This window comes from Micromys minutus (assembly GCF_963924665.1).
Source record: "Micromys minutus genome assembly, chromosome: 11".
In the NCBI taxonomy this organism is placed as follows: Eukaryota; Metazoa; Chordata; class Mammalia; order Rodentia; family Muridae; genus Micromys; species Micromys minutus.
Window position 1 is genome coordinate 53,204,460 of NC_137980.1, and position 19,611 is coordinate 53,224,070.

General features: G+C 51.7%; 1 protein-coding gene across 1 annotated transcript; it reads right to left on the reverse strand.

Moving 5' to 3' along the window:
* Positions 1-173: 173 nt before the first annotated feature.
* On the reverse strand, positions 174-13,505 carry BPIFB3 (BPI fold containing family B member 3). The gene is made up of 15 exons (XM_080924828.1): positions 13,388-13,505; positions 12,530-12,686; positions 11,288-11,392; positions 10,827-10,967; positions 9,597-9,660; positions 8,520-8,580; positions 7,753-7,844; positions 7,450-7,629; positions 5,987-6,040; positions 4,460-4,630; positions 3,922-3,989; positions 2,759-2,801; positions 1,506-1,569; positions 1,015-1,091; positions 174-274 (listed from the first exon to the last, which is right to left on the reverse strand). The coding sequence occupies exons 1-15, from the start codon at positions 13,500-13,502 to the stop codon at positions 245-247; spliced, it is 1,422 nt and encodes a 473-aa protein (XP_080780954.1). The 5' UTR covers positions 13,503-13,505; the 3' UTR covers positions 174-244.
* Positions 13,506-19,611: the final 6,106 nt, after the last annotated feature.

Here is a 19,611-nt window from a genome sequence, read left to right on the forward strand (position 1 = left end):
ACAGTTTATTGAAGCTGGGACTGAACCAAGGTGCTGTGTGCTTTCTGAAGAGAGTCTGTGGCCGTCAGCTATCCCTACCCCCAAACAGGCATAATCACAGAAACGGAGGGCAAGGTGGGCCCGGGTGGGTAAGGGACACTTAAACTGTCACCAATGCAGGCTGGAGACTGGGAGGGAAACTGAGGCAGAGTGGGCAGGCAGAATGAACTCTGTAGTGAACAGGAAGAGCAGCAGCCATACTGCCTCAGGGAGCCACTGTGAGCACAACCGCATTCTGCAAGAACAGGAATTCTCAGTTAGGTCTCGAAGCCCAAGCTCCCCTCGTGACTGCCTCACCTCATGCCTGGCCTCCTGCTCTGCCGTGACTCAGCATGAAATGAGGGCCGAGAAGGTGAATGTGTCTGGTGTGGCTCAGATTGCCGATTCAGACTTAAGCTCAAGGGCCATTCTTACCAAAAACATAATGAATAATCTTGACCCCCTGACCTTCATCCTCTCACCGTAAACATTAATACAGAAGTCACTGCTGTGCTCACTTCCTAGAACTATTCCAAGACTCAAAGGTGTGCTGATTTGAAAAGATTTGTGGCAAAATTAATAATAATAATAATAATAATAATAATAATAATAATGTGGAGAGGGGATGGTGTCATGATTGATTAGTCATGCCTGCCATAGACACACAATGAGGGAAGGACAGCATGAGTATTTACTGTCCATGAAACAAAGAACTATGATTCTGTGAGTATATATGAGGTTCCTTCTTCAGGTCAAACATGTCTTAATTCTGCGATTGATTGCCAATGTCTGCCATAGGAGAGGAAGGAAAGGATAGAAATATGTGTGCTGTGTATTTGCTATTTCTAAGGCTCCTGATGCTCTGAGCTATGTAGCGATGATACAGAGGCAGGTCCGAGGATGAGGCAGGGCATGTGCTCCTCAGAGGTGTCAAACAGGTCTCTCCAGGCCCCAGCTAAACTTTTTTCTGGGGACACATCCACAGGGGAAACTCACCTCAATGACATCCACTACCGAATTGGCAAAGTTGACATTGAGAATCTTAGGCAGGGGTATTCCAACCTCCAGGTGTTCTGTGAAGAGAACATGGTTGGCAAAGATTGGGGGGGTGTCTGACCCTGATGATGGACAGACATTTCTCCCTGTGGGAACTGAGTTTCTTGTTAGCTAATTTCTACTTACCACACCATACTCCCCAAAAAGACAAAACCCCTCTTTTCTATGTCATGTTTGTGGTTCCCCTTAAGCCACACCTTCTAGATTATTCCTTGCATCCTGTGCCATCTCTGATCTAGCCATTAGTTAGTATGGCTATTTCCCACTTGACTATGAGCAGAGTCAGGTGAGGTTAACTCTGGAGGCCCAGAGGAGCGCATGGTGATACTGGTCATTGCTGCATGAATGGAAAGCCAGGCATCTCTCCAACCTCAGTATTCTCGTCAGAGTAAGGGGAGCAAGCAGAAAATCAGTCTCCAGTTCATCCGTACCATTGAGCTTCTGCATGTAGACAGCCCGGACCACATCACTGAGCCACTCTTCTAGATGAGATGCCTGCAACAGAGAATGATGCATGAGGGGCTTCGTGAGAAACCAGAGGCCCAGCCTCCTGCAAGCCTAGAGAAACTCTTCCTGCTAGGTAATGGGTCCCTCGGATTAGGCTGTGTGACCCATCAACAGAAAAGGAGGCTCCACCCTTAGTCTGGGATCTTTCAAGACATTGCCCTCTAGATGATTCTGTGGGTTGGGGCAGGTGTGCCTTTGATAGAGAAAATGGAGTGTACCCAGCTCTGGTAGGACTCTGTCAAGGCTGACCTTAGAATCTAGACAGTTTGGGAGCCCTCAGAATGTTCTAGAATCTGAAGCTGTCCTGAGATTTGAGAACCTAAGAAGTCTGTGAGAAGCATGAATCTCAGGGCTCTGTGGGTTCTGAAATGATAAAACTTTCCAGGGTCAGAATTTTGTGTCAAGTCCCTGATCCTTGTGAGCCTTGGAATACTTATCAATTGTGAGGCTCCAAGATCTTGTAAAAACATGGGATATCGAGTCTCTCTCTCTCTCTCTCCCCCCACTCTCTCTCTCTAACACACACACACACACACACACACACACATACACATACATGCATACACAGGCATGCATACATATACACATTTACACACACATACACATACATGTACACACAAATATGCATACATACATGCACACACATACATACTTGTTGCATTTTCCTCTTCAACCCAAATAAACCCATTCAATGAAAATACAACTCAGTAATTAGAAAAACAAGCTGCACTCTATTTTGGGCAGATTTACCACTACACTCTCTGTTCCCCTCCTAGGAGATCCCTTATCACTTGGCATTTTTTCAGGTCTTCTGTTTCCATTCCTTCCTCTCCTTCTCCTTCATAGACCCTCCTCTTCTGTTTCCTCTCCTTTTTTCCACCTCTTCTCCCTGTCCAATCATGTATTGACTTAATATAAATCTACATATACACACATGCACACACACTCACATATGCATACACACACATATATACACATACACATATGCATACATAGTTGAGCGCACACATAGGTTCACAGGTGTGCACACACAAGAATGCATGCTTGCACACTTCCTGTTTTCTGCTCTGCTCTGCTGCGTCTGGGCCCACACAGAAGCAGCCTTGACCTTGACTCAGTCCCCACTCCCATCCAAATGCTCCACTCTCTGCCAAGCCCCTTCTTCCCAGGAACTTACATCAAAAGGTTGAGAAAAGGAGGAGGCCAGCTGGACACTCAGCCTGGCAGAAAGAAGAGAAAGGTTAAGATGTCTGGGCGCTCCTCACTCCTTGCTGAGAGCTGTCTGACTCAGCTCACACTGGCCCGCCCCAGTCATGGGTTTCCGGGAACAGGAAAGAGAACTCAGACCCAGCCCATCTCTCTTCAGCCTTGGTCCAGGCTCTCTGTTTCCCTCCCTGTGAAACAGACTGAGAGGATTCCTTTCCCTTGTGAGACATTGCAGAGCTCTCCGAGGGCTTTCCCAGGTGTCTGTATGGGTGGCTTTCCCCTAGCCGAACACTGCGCATGGACCAGTCTGCATCTAGCAGGTGCTCACTGCTGTAGTGTACACTAGGTGACCCCAATGCAGTTCCTGGCAAGCCTAGACCTCTATCTTCACTTCTAGGATGCTGTGTCACCAACTGCCACCAGGAGGCAGAAGTGCGCAGGCAGCAGACCTGCTTGAAGAGGGCAAAAGTGGAACCACAAGGAAGTTCCAAAGCAGGGAGATGCATACTGGATGCTGTGTCACAGGACAGTCAGGTCTCAAAGACATCTGAGAAACTCTCTACAACTGGGATAGAGGTCAGACAGACCTCAACATAGCCAGAGCACCAGCTGGAGAGGGAGGCCCAGATCATAGGCCCATCACCTGAGCCTGGGCTACAGTGAACTTTACAAACTGTGAAGTGCTGCTTTGGGTAGCACGGGAAAGTGTGGGGAGAATGCTCTTTCCCCCTTCATCTTGGCTGTTTGGATCCTCTTGATGCTCTATTAACGTGGGACAGAGATGAGGACTCTACAGAAGTCCGTATGAGGCAGAAGCATCTGCCAGCACTCTGGGACGCATGTCCTTATGGTCAGCCTCAGGCTAAGATGCCACCTCAGTGTCCTGGGGCAGGCTCACTGCCAGAGGCAGTGTTTGAGCAGAGGGAGCTGTGGAGGCTCTAGTGAGGGCCACCTACTCTGAGCCCTGCTACTTGATCTGTAGTGACCACCCCTCCCTGCAGGCCCTAAGGTGAGACAAACCTGCTAAGCACCTAGCTCGGCGATGCTTACCAACACCAAGTGGCCTCTATTTTAGCCAGCCCCTGGTTCTCGTGTCTAAAGGGGAAGACAGACCATCCGAGGACCCCACATTACCGTTCCAGAGACAGGGATATGTACAGCTTGGTGGTGGATGGAGCCAGGTGGGCATTTAGAGTCATAACCTGAGGAGAGTGAGCAGATATATTTTCTGACTCTACAAGGCATAGAGACAGTCACCCAATGCCAGGAGAGCCTCTGACCATTCCTCCATGGCAGCTCTGGTCCTACTGTGTGACAGCTTTTTCAGGTGTTTAGAGCTACAGACCAGAACCTTCTGTTTAACCCATAGGGAGCTAACAGTTCCCCAGGGGCACTTGAGCTAGCCTAGAGGACAGCCAGGGCAGGCAGATCACAAGGCATGCTGGGACCACCACGCTGAGGCACGAAGCAGGTTTCCCGGGAGACAGCTGAGCAGAGGAAAGTGATTGTGGAGCAATTCCCAGGACTTGGAAGAAACAGAGTGGGCCCACTGGGCCAAAGAAGGGCCTGGGGCATAAGAGAAGCAGAGGAAACAATAGGCTTAGTCCATCCATGATGCGTGGGGTCTTGCTGTGCAATATGGGAGTCCCCTACGTACCCCTCATCCACTTACCCCATTCATCTGGAAAAGAGCTACAGGAGTTCCTTGAGGAACAGAAGAGAGCACATGGATGGTGACCGGGATGGAGACGGTGGCCTTCTTGTTCTGCAGCAGGACCATGGGTGATTTTGTCACCCGCAGTGAGAGCAGGAGGTGCTGACCAGGGGGCAGTTTCCCCAGGGCCTGGTAGAGAGAAGGAAAGAGCATGGGGATGAAGACAAGTCAATGTCAGAATCAGCCAGTCCACAGCCACACGGACCATCTACCAGGTCCGAGGCACCACACGTGACAGCAAGCTCTCATAACCTTGAGAGCAGACACTTTGCCCCATCAAAGCGGTAACCCACGGGGCCACCAAATCAGGCTCTGTCTCATTCACAGGCAAAATCTTCCCCAAGCAAGCTGAGCACAGTGGCACACATCTAACATCCCAGCAGTTGGGTGCTAGAAACAGAAAGATGGAGAGTTAGGGCTACCCTGGGCTAAGTAATAAGTTCGAGGACAGCCCGGGCTACATGAAACTTTGGGTCAAAAACAAACAACAAACATCCGAAGCTGTGTCCTGAGGGATCTCCTGGTCCTCTCTGCCACCCAACCAAGCTTGCACTTTCCTCCCTCCTCCAAAAGGTTCTCTGGAGTGTTTGCCCCCAGGCCTCTCCTCTCCTGAGCCCTCTCTGCCCTTCAGCCCAGAGACTCTGGGAGCTGTAAATACCACCTTGCTACCTGGGACTGCCTGGAACCGGCCCTTTAATGGACTCACGGACTTTGTCCTCCACACCTGACTCATCAGCCAGGCCCATCCTCTGTTTCTCTGACCAACCCTCAGGCTAGAACCTATTACATTAGAACCCCTAATTTAATAGCAGTCATTTCCATTTCAGATTATTTCTAACTCCCTCAGCTGCATGGTGGTGGGTCCACTATCATCTGAATTACTGGGAAGCTGAGCCCGGGATCATGCCGAGTATCTCCACTCCATGACCTTTGTCTCTCTCCAGGACAGAGAAGACCAAGAGCTAGGAACATCTTCTGGTCTGAGGAACCCTTAAAGATGGATCCTATGATTGAGTCTCTGTGTTGATCATTCAGTAACTTAGGAATCTGGGTGTGGGACACACTGGTCCTCAGACGCTAGCATGCCTCTGTCCTCCTAATGGCTGTGTTATCCTGATTTCCATCACGTCTCAAAAAGTAGTTGTTAGTAGGAGACTCAGAATGGTTAAATTGTGGATCAGTAGCCTGGGAAGACTCTCCTGTTCTCTGTCTGCTGGAGCTGCTGTGACCACAGCACCCAGGTGGCTTCTGGGACACTCTCTGCTCCCTTCCTTTATAAGCCAGTTGGGATATCAGAAAAGGATATGGTGTTAGTGCTCTACACTTTAGTATGAATTTGGGCTCAGTAGTAATCATGGGTATCTGGAGAGATGCTCCAGGAAAATTTCTGGAATTAATTCAGGAAAAGAGCTACACTGATGAACCCCTAAGAGGGCCATTCACCTCTGGGGCCAAAGCTGCCGAACCCCTAAGAAGGCCACTCACCTCCGGCGCCAAAGCTGCCAGGTCAGTAGTTGTCAGCGGGATATTTCTAGGAACCTGGATATGAGAGCAAACAAGAGGCAGTGGAGAAGGAAGACATCCCTGGAAACTGGTGCGAGACAGGGGAGTGTGTCTCTCCCGCCTCCTGGAGTCTGACCCTGTACCAGGTGCTCTTCCCAGTTCCCTAGCACAGCCTACTCAGCAGCTCAGTTGTCAGGCTAGGACTGCCCTCACTTTACACAAGGGATGCTAAGACTCTGCCCAGGCTCCATCCCTGGCTAATGGTAGCTCAGGATGAGCAGGTTATGCAGCCGAATTGCCTGGTATCAGAGTCCTCTCATTGCTGCCAGACCACACTGAGAAAGGCAGCCTGGTTCTCTTACCCATCACCTCGGTGGACACCCACAAATATGACCACTTCTAGTCTTTATAAATCGTAGGTTCATAAAATATTAGGAAATGTGGTCTCACTGTGCCCATGTCCCTACCCCCTTGGAAGCTAAGCAGTGGTCACCAAGGTCCTACCAGATTCCTAAGCAACGGTGGCCCCATATGAACCACCTATAGAATAGATCTGTCCACATTCTGTCCCCAGAGCTCCAGGAACACTCCTGAGCTCAGTTAACACACAGTGACAGTTTTAGATGTGTTCTGGAAAGACCGGTCACCACAATGCTCACAGCCCCATCCATGGGCCATTCATTCAATGACGCATGCCTTTCTTCAGATTCTGCCTTCTCCCCAGCTAAAGACTCCTGCCTCCAACTTCTCAGAAGCTACCGCTGTCCCCTAGGGACCCCTCCCCATCCTGTTAGAAGGTGAGAGGTCAACCCTCTTGCCTTGGGCCTAAGCTGTATGTGAGGCCTCCAAATAGCTCAGAGCTCAATGCTCCAGGTAGGGATATGACAAAAAACAAACAAGCAAAAACAAAACAAACAAACAAACAAGCACCTCTGGTGGGTCTTCTAGAGGCCAGGCCTTCTGAGCCATTGGGGGCAAAGAGGAGCCTACGCAGAAGCAGAGGTCCCAGAAACTTCAGTACAATAGTGCAAGTGACCTTCAGCATAGTCTAAGCCATACTTTCTTTTCTCCAACTCAAATCTACTCTTGAGAAAGTAGACGGGATGTTAGCCATTCCTAGTTTAGTATAAAACTCAAGAAAGATTCATCTGGTGCATGAATGGAGGGGAATCTGACTTTATGTCAGTTCTGGCTGTTGGGAATGGCTTTCTGGGGGGCTGAGATTAGAAAGCTTCAGGGGTGCTATGCAGGCGCAGAGGATTGGCATGCCCCTCTAGAACAGGGTGGATGACAGGGTGTGTGCTCTAGTCATGCCCAGCCCCCACTTACAGAGACCAGGCTCAGCAAGGCTATGAGAGACAACATGGGAAAACCCAGCAGCAGCCCTGCCACTGCCAGCCAGGAGCAGACGTCCCAACCCAGTGTCCCCAACTGCCACCACTCACCATCTCAGGGGTGATGTCCAGGTCAAGAGCACCGTTGGTTTGCAGGAGCCCAAACACGGTGTTGAAGAGGTATAGCGGGACAGTCACTTGGGAGGTGTGGTCCTCTTTGGGGGGCACCTTGACTGGAAGGCGTTGCTTGGGGAAATCAATGACATCACCAGCTATACTCTTCACGATGGGCTACCAGGCAGGAGACAGAGACAGGCAGGTTTGTGACTGTTCAGCCTCCTGGCTTTGTCCAGGATTCCCACCCACCTCTGTGGCTCCACCATGAACCCTCTCCCCTGGCCCTGGAACACTCACATTTATATCCAGTTCAATGTACTGGTTGGAGATTAGGGGCAGTGTAGCCAGAGTGAACTCCACAGACCCCAGAGGCCCAAGGGGCACCAGGCCTGCAGGAAAGAGGGCAGATAGGACAGTACCACTGGCATTTACTGAGCACCTGTTGCATGCTTACTTCTTACCCAAAATTCATTTAGGTGCTGCTGTCACCCCCATTTCACCCTGCTGATGAAGGCACACCTTCCGAGGGCACACAGACTGGGAAAGCCTGTGCTCCTGTTTTCAGGGCTGCTGTGGCTGACCTGTGCCTGCCCTGTCTCTTTCCCAGCCTCCCTGGTGGAGGGGTAGCACCATCCTGTCCCGTGCCTTCTCATGCTTCCCTGAGCACAGAGGTCTCCACAAGGCAGACACAGTCACTGGGCTGCAGGGTCATCGCTGTATTGCTAAAGTCCTCTGGACCTCTGGCGTTCATCTCCACAGAGAACATTTACTTCCTGTTTCAGCCTCAAGTGCTCAGTGAGGGTCTGTCTGCAGCAGTCGGCAGGTGGAGATCTCAGATGTAGATGCTTGGAACCCCCACCCCACCCCCAGGCTAGCTAAGCTCCTCCCTAGACATCCTCCCTTGAACCCCTTCCTAGGTCTCCACCCTAAGGTTCCCCAAAGGCCTCCCCAAAGTAGGGTGAACAGTCTGAGAAGAAAGAGAAACTTCTCTCTCTTCCTTCCATGGCCACCTGCTCAATGTCAAGGGTGAGGGAACACAGAACAGGGTTAGGGCCCCAACTTACTCAGCGTAGCCCCCAAGAGCTCATTCACCACGCTCAGCACACTGTCTACCACAGGGCACAGCTGTACGGGAGGAGACAGAGATCAGTGGAGAGATTGGGTGTACACTGCTTGGAGCAGGAGACAGATACCTCTCTCCAAAATGGCTGTGTGGTGCTGAGACTCAAAGCGAAACAAGGCATGAGAACGATGGGACAGGGGCGGCATATGGACACCCAATCTCACATCTCTTACATGAACCACATTAGATAGTGCCAAAACTTGCTGTGCAGGGTGAAACAGTCAACATCGCAGGGCAACTGGGCCAAGGTGACTGCTGACCCCTCTATGGCCACAGGTCCATCCTGCCACCCACTGTAGAACCAGAGGCTTGTGGTCAGAAGCCCCAGATACCTCATCTTCTTTGTCATCAGAAGATCCACACACCCTGCCCTGCACTTGCTGAACCCCAAGTGGTGAGTGCAGCCAGCAGGTGCTTTACGCACCCAAGTGAGACTCCAGCCCAGAGTCTAAGAGCCACCTACCAAGGCAGACACAAAAGACAAGGCTGAGGCAAGACTGGTGCCCCAAACCCAGGACTGCACTGGAAAGAGAACAGACGCAGGCAGCCAGCTGGTGCATCCTGCAGCACCGGGCAGCGAGGCAGGAGAACTACAAAGAAGCCACAGCGCAACACTGACCTCAAAGCACAGTTCCAGTTCCACCCAGAATAATGGCCAAGAATTCTGGCTGAAAGTGCCTTCAGCACATAGCCAGATCCACCTCTCCCTGTGTCTCTCTGTCTCTCTGTCTCTCTGTCTCTCTCTGTATCTCTGTCACTCTCTCTCTCACACACACACACACACACAGAGAGAGAGAGAGAAAGAGAGAGAGAGAGCAAAAGAGAGAGCATGCCCAGGATGAACCTCCTTGAATCTACCTGAGGTGTTTTCTCCCCTTTTTCTCCCCTTCCCTCCCATGGTCACACTCCTTCCTTCAGTACAGGGCAGGCAACCCATTACCACCCACACAACATTCCTCACAGTGACTTAGGGGTGCCAGCTACCTGCTCTTGGCAGCCTAGTGGGTGCCACACTCACCAGTCCAGGCAGCACCTTGCACAGTGTCTGTTCTACGAGCCCAAAGATTGGAGCGGGCAGCAGCCTGGGGAGGAGACGTGAAAGTGGATGGCAGGGTAGGTGGACCAGGTCTCTGCCTCTCTCCCATCTCTTCCTTTTGTGAGGTTGGCTGGAGCCTTGGCCCCGCCTTACATTAGGACATCCAAGTTTTACCTTCCTTGGCTAGGTGGCCCCACCCTACCCCATGCCACTGCCAGAAGAGAGAGGAGCCTACACGTGCCTACCACGCAGCCTGTGCTCAGATCACCCAACAATTTATAGACAAGAGTCATTTACATGTGCAGCCATGTCTAGTTCAACTTGGGGCTCAGTGAACAATGAATAGATGGATGGATGGATGGATGGATGGATGGATGGATGGATGGATGGATGGATGGGTGGATGGATGGGTGAGTAGATGGCCTAAGGATAAGTCATATCTGTAGTCTGTCTCAGGCCTGCCTGGAGACCATGGGGGTACAGAGTCACACCCCCACAGAACCACATCCCAAGACAGCACAGTGCCCTGATCTTACTATTCCCAGAACATCAAAGAGACACTAAATTTAAATAAATCCAAAGCCCTGAACTACGATCCCTTTGTCAAAGACTTTACAGAGGTTCCCTATCCTTTTCCTGGAGCTAACACTAAGCCAGCAGAGTGGAGGAGCTAAGACTTGACCTGGGATAAAGATAGTGCCAGGGAGACAGAGGAAGAATGGGCCAGGGGAGGGTAGTGCAGTGGTCAGAGACTAGCTTCCATGCCTGCCTCATCTGTGTGTGATGCCATGGGCAGAGCCTTTGTCCTCTGTGGGCTCTGCTTTCTCCCTGAAGTAAGCTAGTCGTGAGTATGGGCAGGTAAGTGGGTATCCCACAGGAAGGGGAAGATGTGAAGGTGCTTAAAGAGGCACACAAGGGACACTGAGGTCCCAGCATGGAGACATGGTTCTGGGGTCACACAAGTCAAGGGTTGACCTGGGGCTCTTACATGCTGAGAGCAATGGAAGCGATTCTGGGAGACAGGGAGCCCTGAGTGGGACCCCAGGGACAGGAGAACAATCATTAATGGAGTAACTGTATTGTGAGCTACAGCTTGGGTCTCAGATCTGGGACAAAAGCAGGGTCTGCGGGACGGCGTTACGTTCTCAGGCAGAGCTGGAGACCGGCACCCATGCTGGATGTGTGTGAGCTGGTCCCAAGCCAGAGACTTACCCTGACATCAGACTGATGTGGCCCAAGAGCGTGTTGCAGCGCTTCAGAACAAGGATGGGAGTTCCCCGAGGGCTCATGCCCAGTGCCACTTTCGAAGACACATTCACCTCTGCGGCCAGCTGCAGGAGGCCCACGAGGGGACTGCAAGATTCCCAGAATGATCATGGCCTGCCTCCCAGACCTCACCCACCTCACCACACCCAGGCCATGCCCACTCCACCCTTGGGCTCTGTGAATGGCCGGGTACTGGTTCTCAAGCATCTGCACTGCGCTCTTCCCCCACTTGAGGCAGTAGAGAGCCTGGGAAGCCCCACAGGAGCCTGAGGGTCACCAATGGGGTGGGGACCTCTAGGGGACAGGAATAAAGTAGGGGCCCAAGAGAAACAAGCCGGGAGTGCCCTGAGGAAAGTGAGGCAGAGGAAATGGGGGGTTGGTGTACGGAGGCCCAGAGGCGCACTTACCCGGAGCCATGCAGGCTAACCTTGGTGTGCAGGCTCAGCTGCACCCCGACCCCGGGCAGAAGCTTGATTGACACTTTGGGCAGAGTCAGTTCCTCTATCTTCAGCCTGAAGAGGGGGTGAAATGGGCTCATTCCTACACACCCGGGTCCCGGATGAACCCCATCAGAATCCCTCTGTGGTTCACGCTCAGCAATGTGACCCCAGAAGAACAGCTGGAGAAGCTACTCCACCTGACAGCCTCAGCCCACTTTGTGTGACATTGGGCTTCCTCTAGAGTACACCCCACAGGGGATTTCTTAGTCAGGCATCCTTCCAGCTCATTCTTGCTACTCCTGTCTGGAGCACCCACTCCTGTTTCTATTCTACCGAGCATCCTCCCTTAACTAGCTGAGTGCTCCTGACTTTCCTGATTTCAGCCAGACATCTCCTCCTCCAGGAAGTACTCCTTCCTTATTCTCTAGATGCAGTTTACAGCCCTGTCTGTGTCAAAGACACTGTCTTATCAGGTTTTGGCACATTCTGCAGCTCCTTGAAGGAAGAACAATGTGAGGTTCATTCAGGAGGTATGACGAGGTGTGGAATCTAATTTATTTACTCCAACCACGACCAAACAGTGTGGGCTGAAGTCATACACACAAACATGGTCCCCTCCACCACTGAGTGAGCACAGTGGGGGGTGATGGGACCTTCCCTGTGGGGCTTCCATCTCCTGTGGAGAAAGTTGACACTTGTCCTATCTCTACACCAACTTACCAATGGTGTTTAAGGTCACCTAGAGCCCCTGTTGGTAACTGTTCTGCTAAAGGTATGAGCCCCCTGCTCATTTCTTCCATCAGAACATAATCACAAAGCCCTGTTTCTATGAGGGCATCCTGATAAATGGCCCCGATGGGAATGCTGCCCCTCCTTGGATTTATAATCTGTATGTTGTCCGGAAGAGACCCTGAAGGTGGGGGAGGGGCTCATCAGGGCGGAGTCTTCTGACCAGATACCCAAAGTGATGAGGAAAGGAGCCAGACACCTGAGTCGGCCCAGAGAAATGATGCAATCTTCCTGGGATCACACAGCATTTAGCTATAGTTCTCTCCAACCCCAGCCCCCCCGGGGTGACAGTGGTGTGTGGCTATCCCTGCCACCTTCCTATATCATCCTCACTGCCTGGCAGCGATTACAGTCACTTACCCCCTCCCCTTCCCAATAGCAAGTTGAGACCAGCCCTCCTGCAGAGCCCCGAGGCCTTACCCAGAAAGTTCCTCCACAAGACTGAAGATGCCACCGTAGCTCAGCAGGCCGCCGCCTCCGAGCAGCCCTCCTGCGCCCAGGAGACCCTGGTTCACTGATGTCACAGTCCCCAACACGTTTTGCAGAATAGGGCCCCCAACTAGGGAGTTCTGGATGGCTGCAGAGAGGGTGGGAAGGAGGACTGCTCAGTAAACTGTCCTTTCACCCTGAGGACCAGGATCATGGCTGATGCCCTTTCCTTTGATCTTCAGAGCCTGTTTTCATTAGGATTGACACATCACATTCAAGACGTGGGAACTCTTCCCACTGGCCCCACTTGTGGTACCCAAGGAGTGTCAGGAACAAATGGACACACGATCTTAACAATCCCTTCATCTACAGATAAACAAAAGACCTGGAAGGGATGGATGCTTGCCCAGTGTCTGATCAAATATATTTTGAAGGCTGAGTTACACTTGGGCTCCGGATCCCAGGACTACTCTGCAGCCAAAGTAGAAAGCAGGTGCAGAGGTTTGCTGGCAGTGCCGAGTGACCCCAATCCTGAGGTCCACAGCCTGGCTCTGTGACTGTGGAAGGGCGCCGTGGAGAAGCCCCACTGTGGGTAGCTCTTCACTGTCCTGTAATGATCATCCCAGAAGCATGAGATGGGAATGTGACCCACCCAATCCCTTCTTCGTCCCTGTCCCTAGCCCCATGTCATTCCACACAGCCCAGTTCTCTGCTCAGAGGGAACATTAGTGACCACTGGAGGAACTGGAGAGCAAGCCCAAGCTTCCTAAGTGTGTGCTGGCCCCTCGAGGATCCTCCCAGTGCTGATAGCCAGGTCCCTTCTGGCCTGCCCACACGCCTCAGGCTCACCTTTGCCCAGCTCATCTTTGTCAATCCGAGCAAGTGTGCCCACTGTCTCAAGCAGCCCCAGGCACGGAGTGGCCAGGCCCCAGAGCAGAAACAGGGTGTACACACCCAGCATCATCAGCTGCACACCTGGATAGGGGGAAAGACGTTTTCAGGTCCCCTCCGGTTCTCCATCACTGTCAGTGGTGCTCCGGGGCGCTCCTTCCTTCCTGCACAACCGGGGCTGCTCTATCCAGCCACCACATAAGGGACAGCGGCCAGTGCCTGAATTGGATCAAGTGGGAAACTGAGGCCCAGAGGCTGGAGGGAACTCAACCAAGGCCACAGAGCTAACCAGCAGGACCAACATTCCAGTCTGAATCCACATAACTTAAAATTTGTCATATGGCCCTGTGAGCCTGTAAGGGGCCAGGGTAAATGCTTCAGGGGGACGCTCCCCTCAGTGGCTCCACTACCTGTGGATAAAATTTCTCATTGTTATATACAAATTTCTTTGACCACCTGAGTTATAAATATACTAAATCCTGCCCCAGGGCCTTTGCACTCGTTATTTCAGTTGCTAGACAGTCTCCTAGTGTCCCCTCATGGCTGACTTCTAGTCCATCAGGGTCACTACCTTCTGGGCGAGGCCTCTCTTTATGCTTTGTCTGGAGAATCCTGCCAGTCACTGGGACATTTATTTAGAGATATTTCTCACAAGTTGCATTTATGCAAATGTATCAGCCAATTCTGTAAGCTACAGGAAGAGGGGACTGTCTTGGGTCCCAGTGCAGCCCCCATGTGCACTGGGAGAGCACCTGTTATGGAATAAGGGTAGCACCCAGTATCTTCACCCACCAAACCCTGCTACAGACAGTATCAACACAGAGCAGGCCCCTTCTCCTTGGCACAAGGTGTCCCATGGGCACCCCATAGCCCAGCAACAAACGTGACTGTACATCTTGTTTACTAGGATGTGGCCCTGAGTGACCTTGTTACCCTAGGGTCTCTCACAGAAGGAAATACCACCATGATAGGAGGCCAGTTAGAGAGAGGGAGGCTAGCCTGAATCTGTGGGCAATTCTGGCCCCAACCCAGCTGCCCCGCCATGGCCTTATATAGCAAGGACCCCAGATCTGTAAGATGGGAGATAGTCTGTCCTGCTATCCTCTAAATACTGCTAGGCCTTTCTTCCCTCTGAGAGTGATTAATTCTGTGCCCATTGTTCAGATGGGACAGCAAGAGTCACACGGTCTGTGGAGGAGATTAGGATGGGACCAGGTCACCTGGGCCATCTTACCAGCCTGTTCCTCCTGCTCTGTAGGTAGGTTCCCAGACTGCTGCCAGCCTCTGTACACCTGAGCCCAGGGGCGGCCCTTATATACCCACAGCAGCTTGGGGAGACAAAGGGGGCACAGCCGCCAGGAACCCGTCAGTATGTCATGTCAGGAGCAAATTGCGGTTTTCCCCAAGGGCCTGAACTAAGCCTTCCTTCTACGAGGAGAGCCAGGGGCTGGGGTCAGCGCCCAGGGGCTGGAAGAAATGCATAGGGGCCCCAGAGCCAGGCTCTCTCTACAACTGGGATGGGTGAGGTTTGTGCACACCCAGGGAGCTCCCTTCAGGTCTCCAGTGCCACAGGGTTCACCTTGATTCACTTGCCCACCGTCCTAAAAGCCTGGTGGGAAGGAAGCTTACTTAAGCAACTGGACCCTCTTGATCTCTAATCCAGACACAAGCCTGGCACAGTGAAGTCCAGCCCTGGGGAGTGGAAGTGAGGCCTACTTGGGGAAGGGTCACCAGCGCCAACCACCCCTCATGGCTGAGGGACACTTGTGGGTGCCTATTGTTTACCAGATGTAAAGAATCTCTCTGAATAGAAGAGCAACCATGCTCCCAGGGGCCGCCAAACCATTTGGCAGTTTCAGCAGACATAAATTTAAAATGACCAAAAATAAATAAATAAATAAAATGAATCTTCATAGTATGGTTCATTTAATCACACACAGAGCCATTATGCCCCCATTTAGTGCGTCCTGGGCAGAACAATGGTGATGAGGGACTTTCCTTCCTTTTCTTATATCTTACCAGATCCACTTACAATGCTACAAACTTGCATATTAAGCAATGACAGTCTGTCAGCCCACAGCACACAGCCCTGGAGGGAACACAAACACACACACACACACAGAGAGAGAGAGAGAGAGAGAGAGAGAGAGAGAGAGAGAGAGAGAGAGAGAGAGAGAGAGAGAGAGAGCAGCCAGGACCATAAAACAAGACTGTAAGTGCTGTTAGGGGTACTAACATGGTAGTCAGTTTGCCCTGAGTGGGAATGAGATCAGCTTGCCCCAAAGAGGTTATGAACGGGAGTCTGATGGGTACTTGGGAAGAGGTAGACAAAGTATTGCAGACAAAGCAATACTGAGCCCCAGGGTGCACAGCAGCAGGGGGGCCAGTGGAGAAATCGTGGAGGAGTGGACTGCCAGACCACACTGTATACCCAAGGACTGTGGCTGTTTATTTTCCATTGTCTTTTGAGACAGGGTCTCTCTGTGGCCCAGGCTAACCTGGAACTTGTGACAATTCTGCCTCAACCTACCCAGTGTCTGGATCACAGGTGTGAGTCACAAGCCTGTCTGGCTCTGGGTTTTATATGCACCTAGTTCCTCGGGTTTCTGTCCCAGCATCACCTCCTCCAAGAAGTCTTCTGGAGCTCTAAACTGAATGAGGTGCCACCTCTGAGCTAACCTCCATCCTCTGGGCCTTCCTGTTTGAGAGCCTGTGACATCTCAGGTGGTCACTGTGATTCTGCGGTGTGTCCTTCAGGGCCTTCCGGGGAGATGAGAAAGATGTTCCTTGGCCACGTGTCTTGAAATACAGGATCTGAACAGAAAGGACCCTGGGCTCCAAGTGTGTATTTTGATAGAAATAATAACTTGATGCTCACAAAGTCCCCTGGTGCCCATGTGTCATGGACCACTGTCCTGACATAGTGGATGGGGAGCACAGTGATGCTCATGTCTGTGAGCTCCCTCCTCCTGCACACTCCGTGCCCACATAACTGCTTCATGTGGCCGTGTGAAGAGCGGTGCTTTTCCGCCAAGGGCCACACCACACACGGATGCTCCGTCTTCTGTCCGTAAGCCTGTTATGGATGAAACTACAATGTACATCGTTTTACCTCTTGCTATGGACATGTGCCCATGGTTTCCATTTCTTGGGTGAAGGTTAAGAGCAGAGTCCACGAGCTTGTTTCGAGTGAGGGACTACTTTGCTTGACCACAACAGCCTCTCCTGAGTGGCCATGTTCAATGGTCCCTCACCCCGGCTCAGGTGTGTGAATGCCACCATTGCTGCTGTGCCATGCCCTCAAGAACCTGACAGCCACAATGCCTCAAAGACATTTTGAAGGAGAAAGAAGGAGCAGCACCTCCCTCTCTCATTCCCTGACTATGCAGTCTCTGCATGTGCAACCACATCTGGTGCCAACCCTGACCCAGTGACCTTAATTCTATTATCTCTACATGTGCAACCATGTCTGGTACCATCCTGACCCAGTGACCTTAATTCTATTATCATGTCCTGCTCCACCAGGAGCCAAAGGGAAGCAGATGGACCATCATAGTCCAGCCTCAACCTCCAAGTTACTGCCCACATCCAATGAACTACATGGACATGAAGGAATGTGTGGATCCAGGAAACCACTTATAGAAGGGCACAGGCACTATTGCTTTTCATGACCGCTATTCAACATGTCACAAGGATTGCTGTGACTCTGGGGTCAGGCAACGCTAAGAGAAGCAACACCCCTGAGTCCTCTCATTCCACACTCACCATCCTGACTTGCCTGGCCCAGCCTCTTGGAAGGCAGGAAGATAGTGCTAGTTTCTGGCTTGCTCACTCTCTTTTTCCTCTCGGGTCTGTGCCCCCCGCCCCAAAAATACATCTCTATTTGCAGCCCAGGCATCCCCTACTGCTTCACATGGGGTCAGGGAGTGGGCATGTCTGTGGAGGGAATGCAATAAAGTGCTGTGTCTGGACCCTACTTTTCACAGACCTTACCCAGCAGGCTGAGAGCAGGGAGCTGCTGTAGCCTGTACATTAGGGAAGGTGGTGTGCAGGTCTAGGCATGGTTCTGGGAACCACAGGAGGAGTCAAGGCAGAGGAGGTGAAAGACTCCCTCCCTGGCATTGGCACCTGTTCGTTCCAAGGGTTTGTCTTTCATGGCTGATCTTCCCTGCAGAGCCATTTTCACCCTCTGCAATGGACTCACTTCCTGTGATTGCTCCTACTGCGTGCAGACTGGTGCTGGACAAGAACATCAGGGAATGGGGGAGACAAGAGTGCTGGAGGCTCATGTGATGGTAACATCCCAGGAGGCAACTGAGCAAGCAGTGGACAGAGTGGAGAGGCAGGACCTGTGGGACGCGACTTTGATGTACATCACAGTCTCCTGAGGCTGGCTACCATGGCAGGTCCCTGGAGCTTAGTAGCTGTCGCTCAGCATTGAAGACCTAGCTCAGCTCCCTGTCTACTCTGGGACCTTGCACCTCAGTTTCTTTACACCAATATATCCAGTGCTCAGAGCTTAGAGGGGAGGAGGGAAGAAACTGGGACTCAGATGAGATCAAGTCCAGCCTCACATATATGTGGGGGCCCTCAAGGAAGCTGCATCATTTCTCAAAGCCTCCCTTTCATTGGCTGGAGCTGGGGAGTCTTGAAGGTGAGAAAGTCCAGGGGCAGAGGATATCTCCATAGATACCCCCAGGAGTAGGGTCATAGGGCAGGGTTCCCTTTCTGGGTTTATAGTCTTCTCAGAACCAATCTGAAATGTCTGACCACACAGCCAGCATCCAGACCTTGTCCTACAATACAGAGACCCAGACAAGAACTGTCATGTGTCGGAGGCTACGCTGTGCCTAAGGTCCCAGTAGAACCCAGGCGTTCCCTCTAACAGCACTGAGCTCTGGTTTCCCATTTGCACACCGGACCTGGGAAGGTGGCTGTAAGTCTGTAAGTGGCTGTGTATCCTTGGACACACGGAGACAGTTAGAGCATGGGAGGAGTCTCTGACAAACCCGTGTCAAGTGTCACCACCCATGGATTAACTAGATATCAGGACTGCCAGCACTGCTTCAAGGTTGCTATTGTCCCACAGCCCAGAGGAAGATGGCTGAGGGGATTAGGTGGCAGTGAAGGACAAGGGCAAGGCCCTGGCATCCGGGCCTTCCTCCTTTGTGGTATGAATCAGTGCCAAACTGGATCAGGGCCACCTGCTATGCCCCACAGGCTTGAGAAACACTGGCCTCCTGGCCAGCCTCTGCATACACACAGACCTGCCTGTGCCAAACTTAAGCACACCCAGACCCATCTGTCCCCAACTGCTACATGGAGATGCCATATGCAGGCACAAGTGTTGTGACAGATGTACACACCAGAGAATGGATTCACAGACACTAAGCCAGCACCCTGATGATCTCTAGGATTGAGCAACAGTAGGTCATAGGAAATGTCCAACACACATATTTTTCAAAGAAGTGGCTGGTTTTTTTTTTTTTTATGATCTTTACACTCTACTAGATTATACTAATTTTCAGCATCAATTTAAAATACACACATTTAACTTAGCTATGTTTAAATGTGCATTTAGATTAAAAGGAGTTAATTTTTAAATCATGGAGTTAGGGATGTTGCTCAGTGATAGAGCACTTGTCTGGCTTGTATGAGGCCCTGGGTTCCACCCCTAGTACCAAAAAAGGGAAAAAAAGGAAGGAAGGAAGGAAGGAAGGGCACATGCCCATACACACACACACACACACACAATCCTAAGAAAAGTGATGGGAGACAGAGGAGAGGTACAGAAGCATGCTGTCCAGGTTGTGTGTCAGTGTCTGAGTGTGGGGGGAAGGTTGTGTGTCAGTGGCTGAGTGGGGGGGGGAAGGTTGTGTGTCAGTGGCTGAGTGGGGGGGGAAGGTTGTGTGTCAGTGTCTGAGTGGGGGGGAAAGTTGTGTGTCAGTGGCTGAGTGGGGGGGGAAGGTTGTGTGTCAGTGGCTGAGTGGGAGGGGAAGGTTGTGTGTCAGTGGCTGAGTGGGGGGGAAAGTTGTGTGTCAGTGGCTGAGTGGGGGGGGAAGGTTGTGTGTCAGTGGCTGAGTGGGAGGGGAAGGTTGTGTGTCAGTGGCTGAGTGGGGGGGAAGGTTGTGTGTCAGTGGCTGAGTGGGGGGGGAAGGTTGTGTATCAGTGGCTGAGTGAGG

Excerpts from the sequence above, each read along its gene's own strand:
- BPIFB3 (XM_080924828.1), bottom strand. The coding sequence starts at position 13,502 with ATGATGCTGGGTGTGTACACCCTGTTTCTGCTCTGGGGCCTGGCCACT. Across the intron at positions 7,845-8,519 it reads GCTCTTGGGGGCTACGCTGA|GCCTGGTGCCCCTTGGGCCT; the intron begins GTAAGTTGGGGC and ends TCTTTCCTGCAG. Across the intron at positions 4,631-5,986 it reads TGGCAGCTTTGGCGCCGGAG|GCCCTGGGGAAACTGCCCCC; the intron begins GTGAGTGGCCTT and ends TCTCTCTACCAG.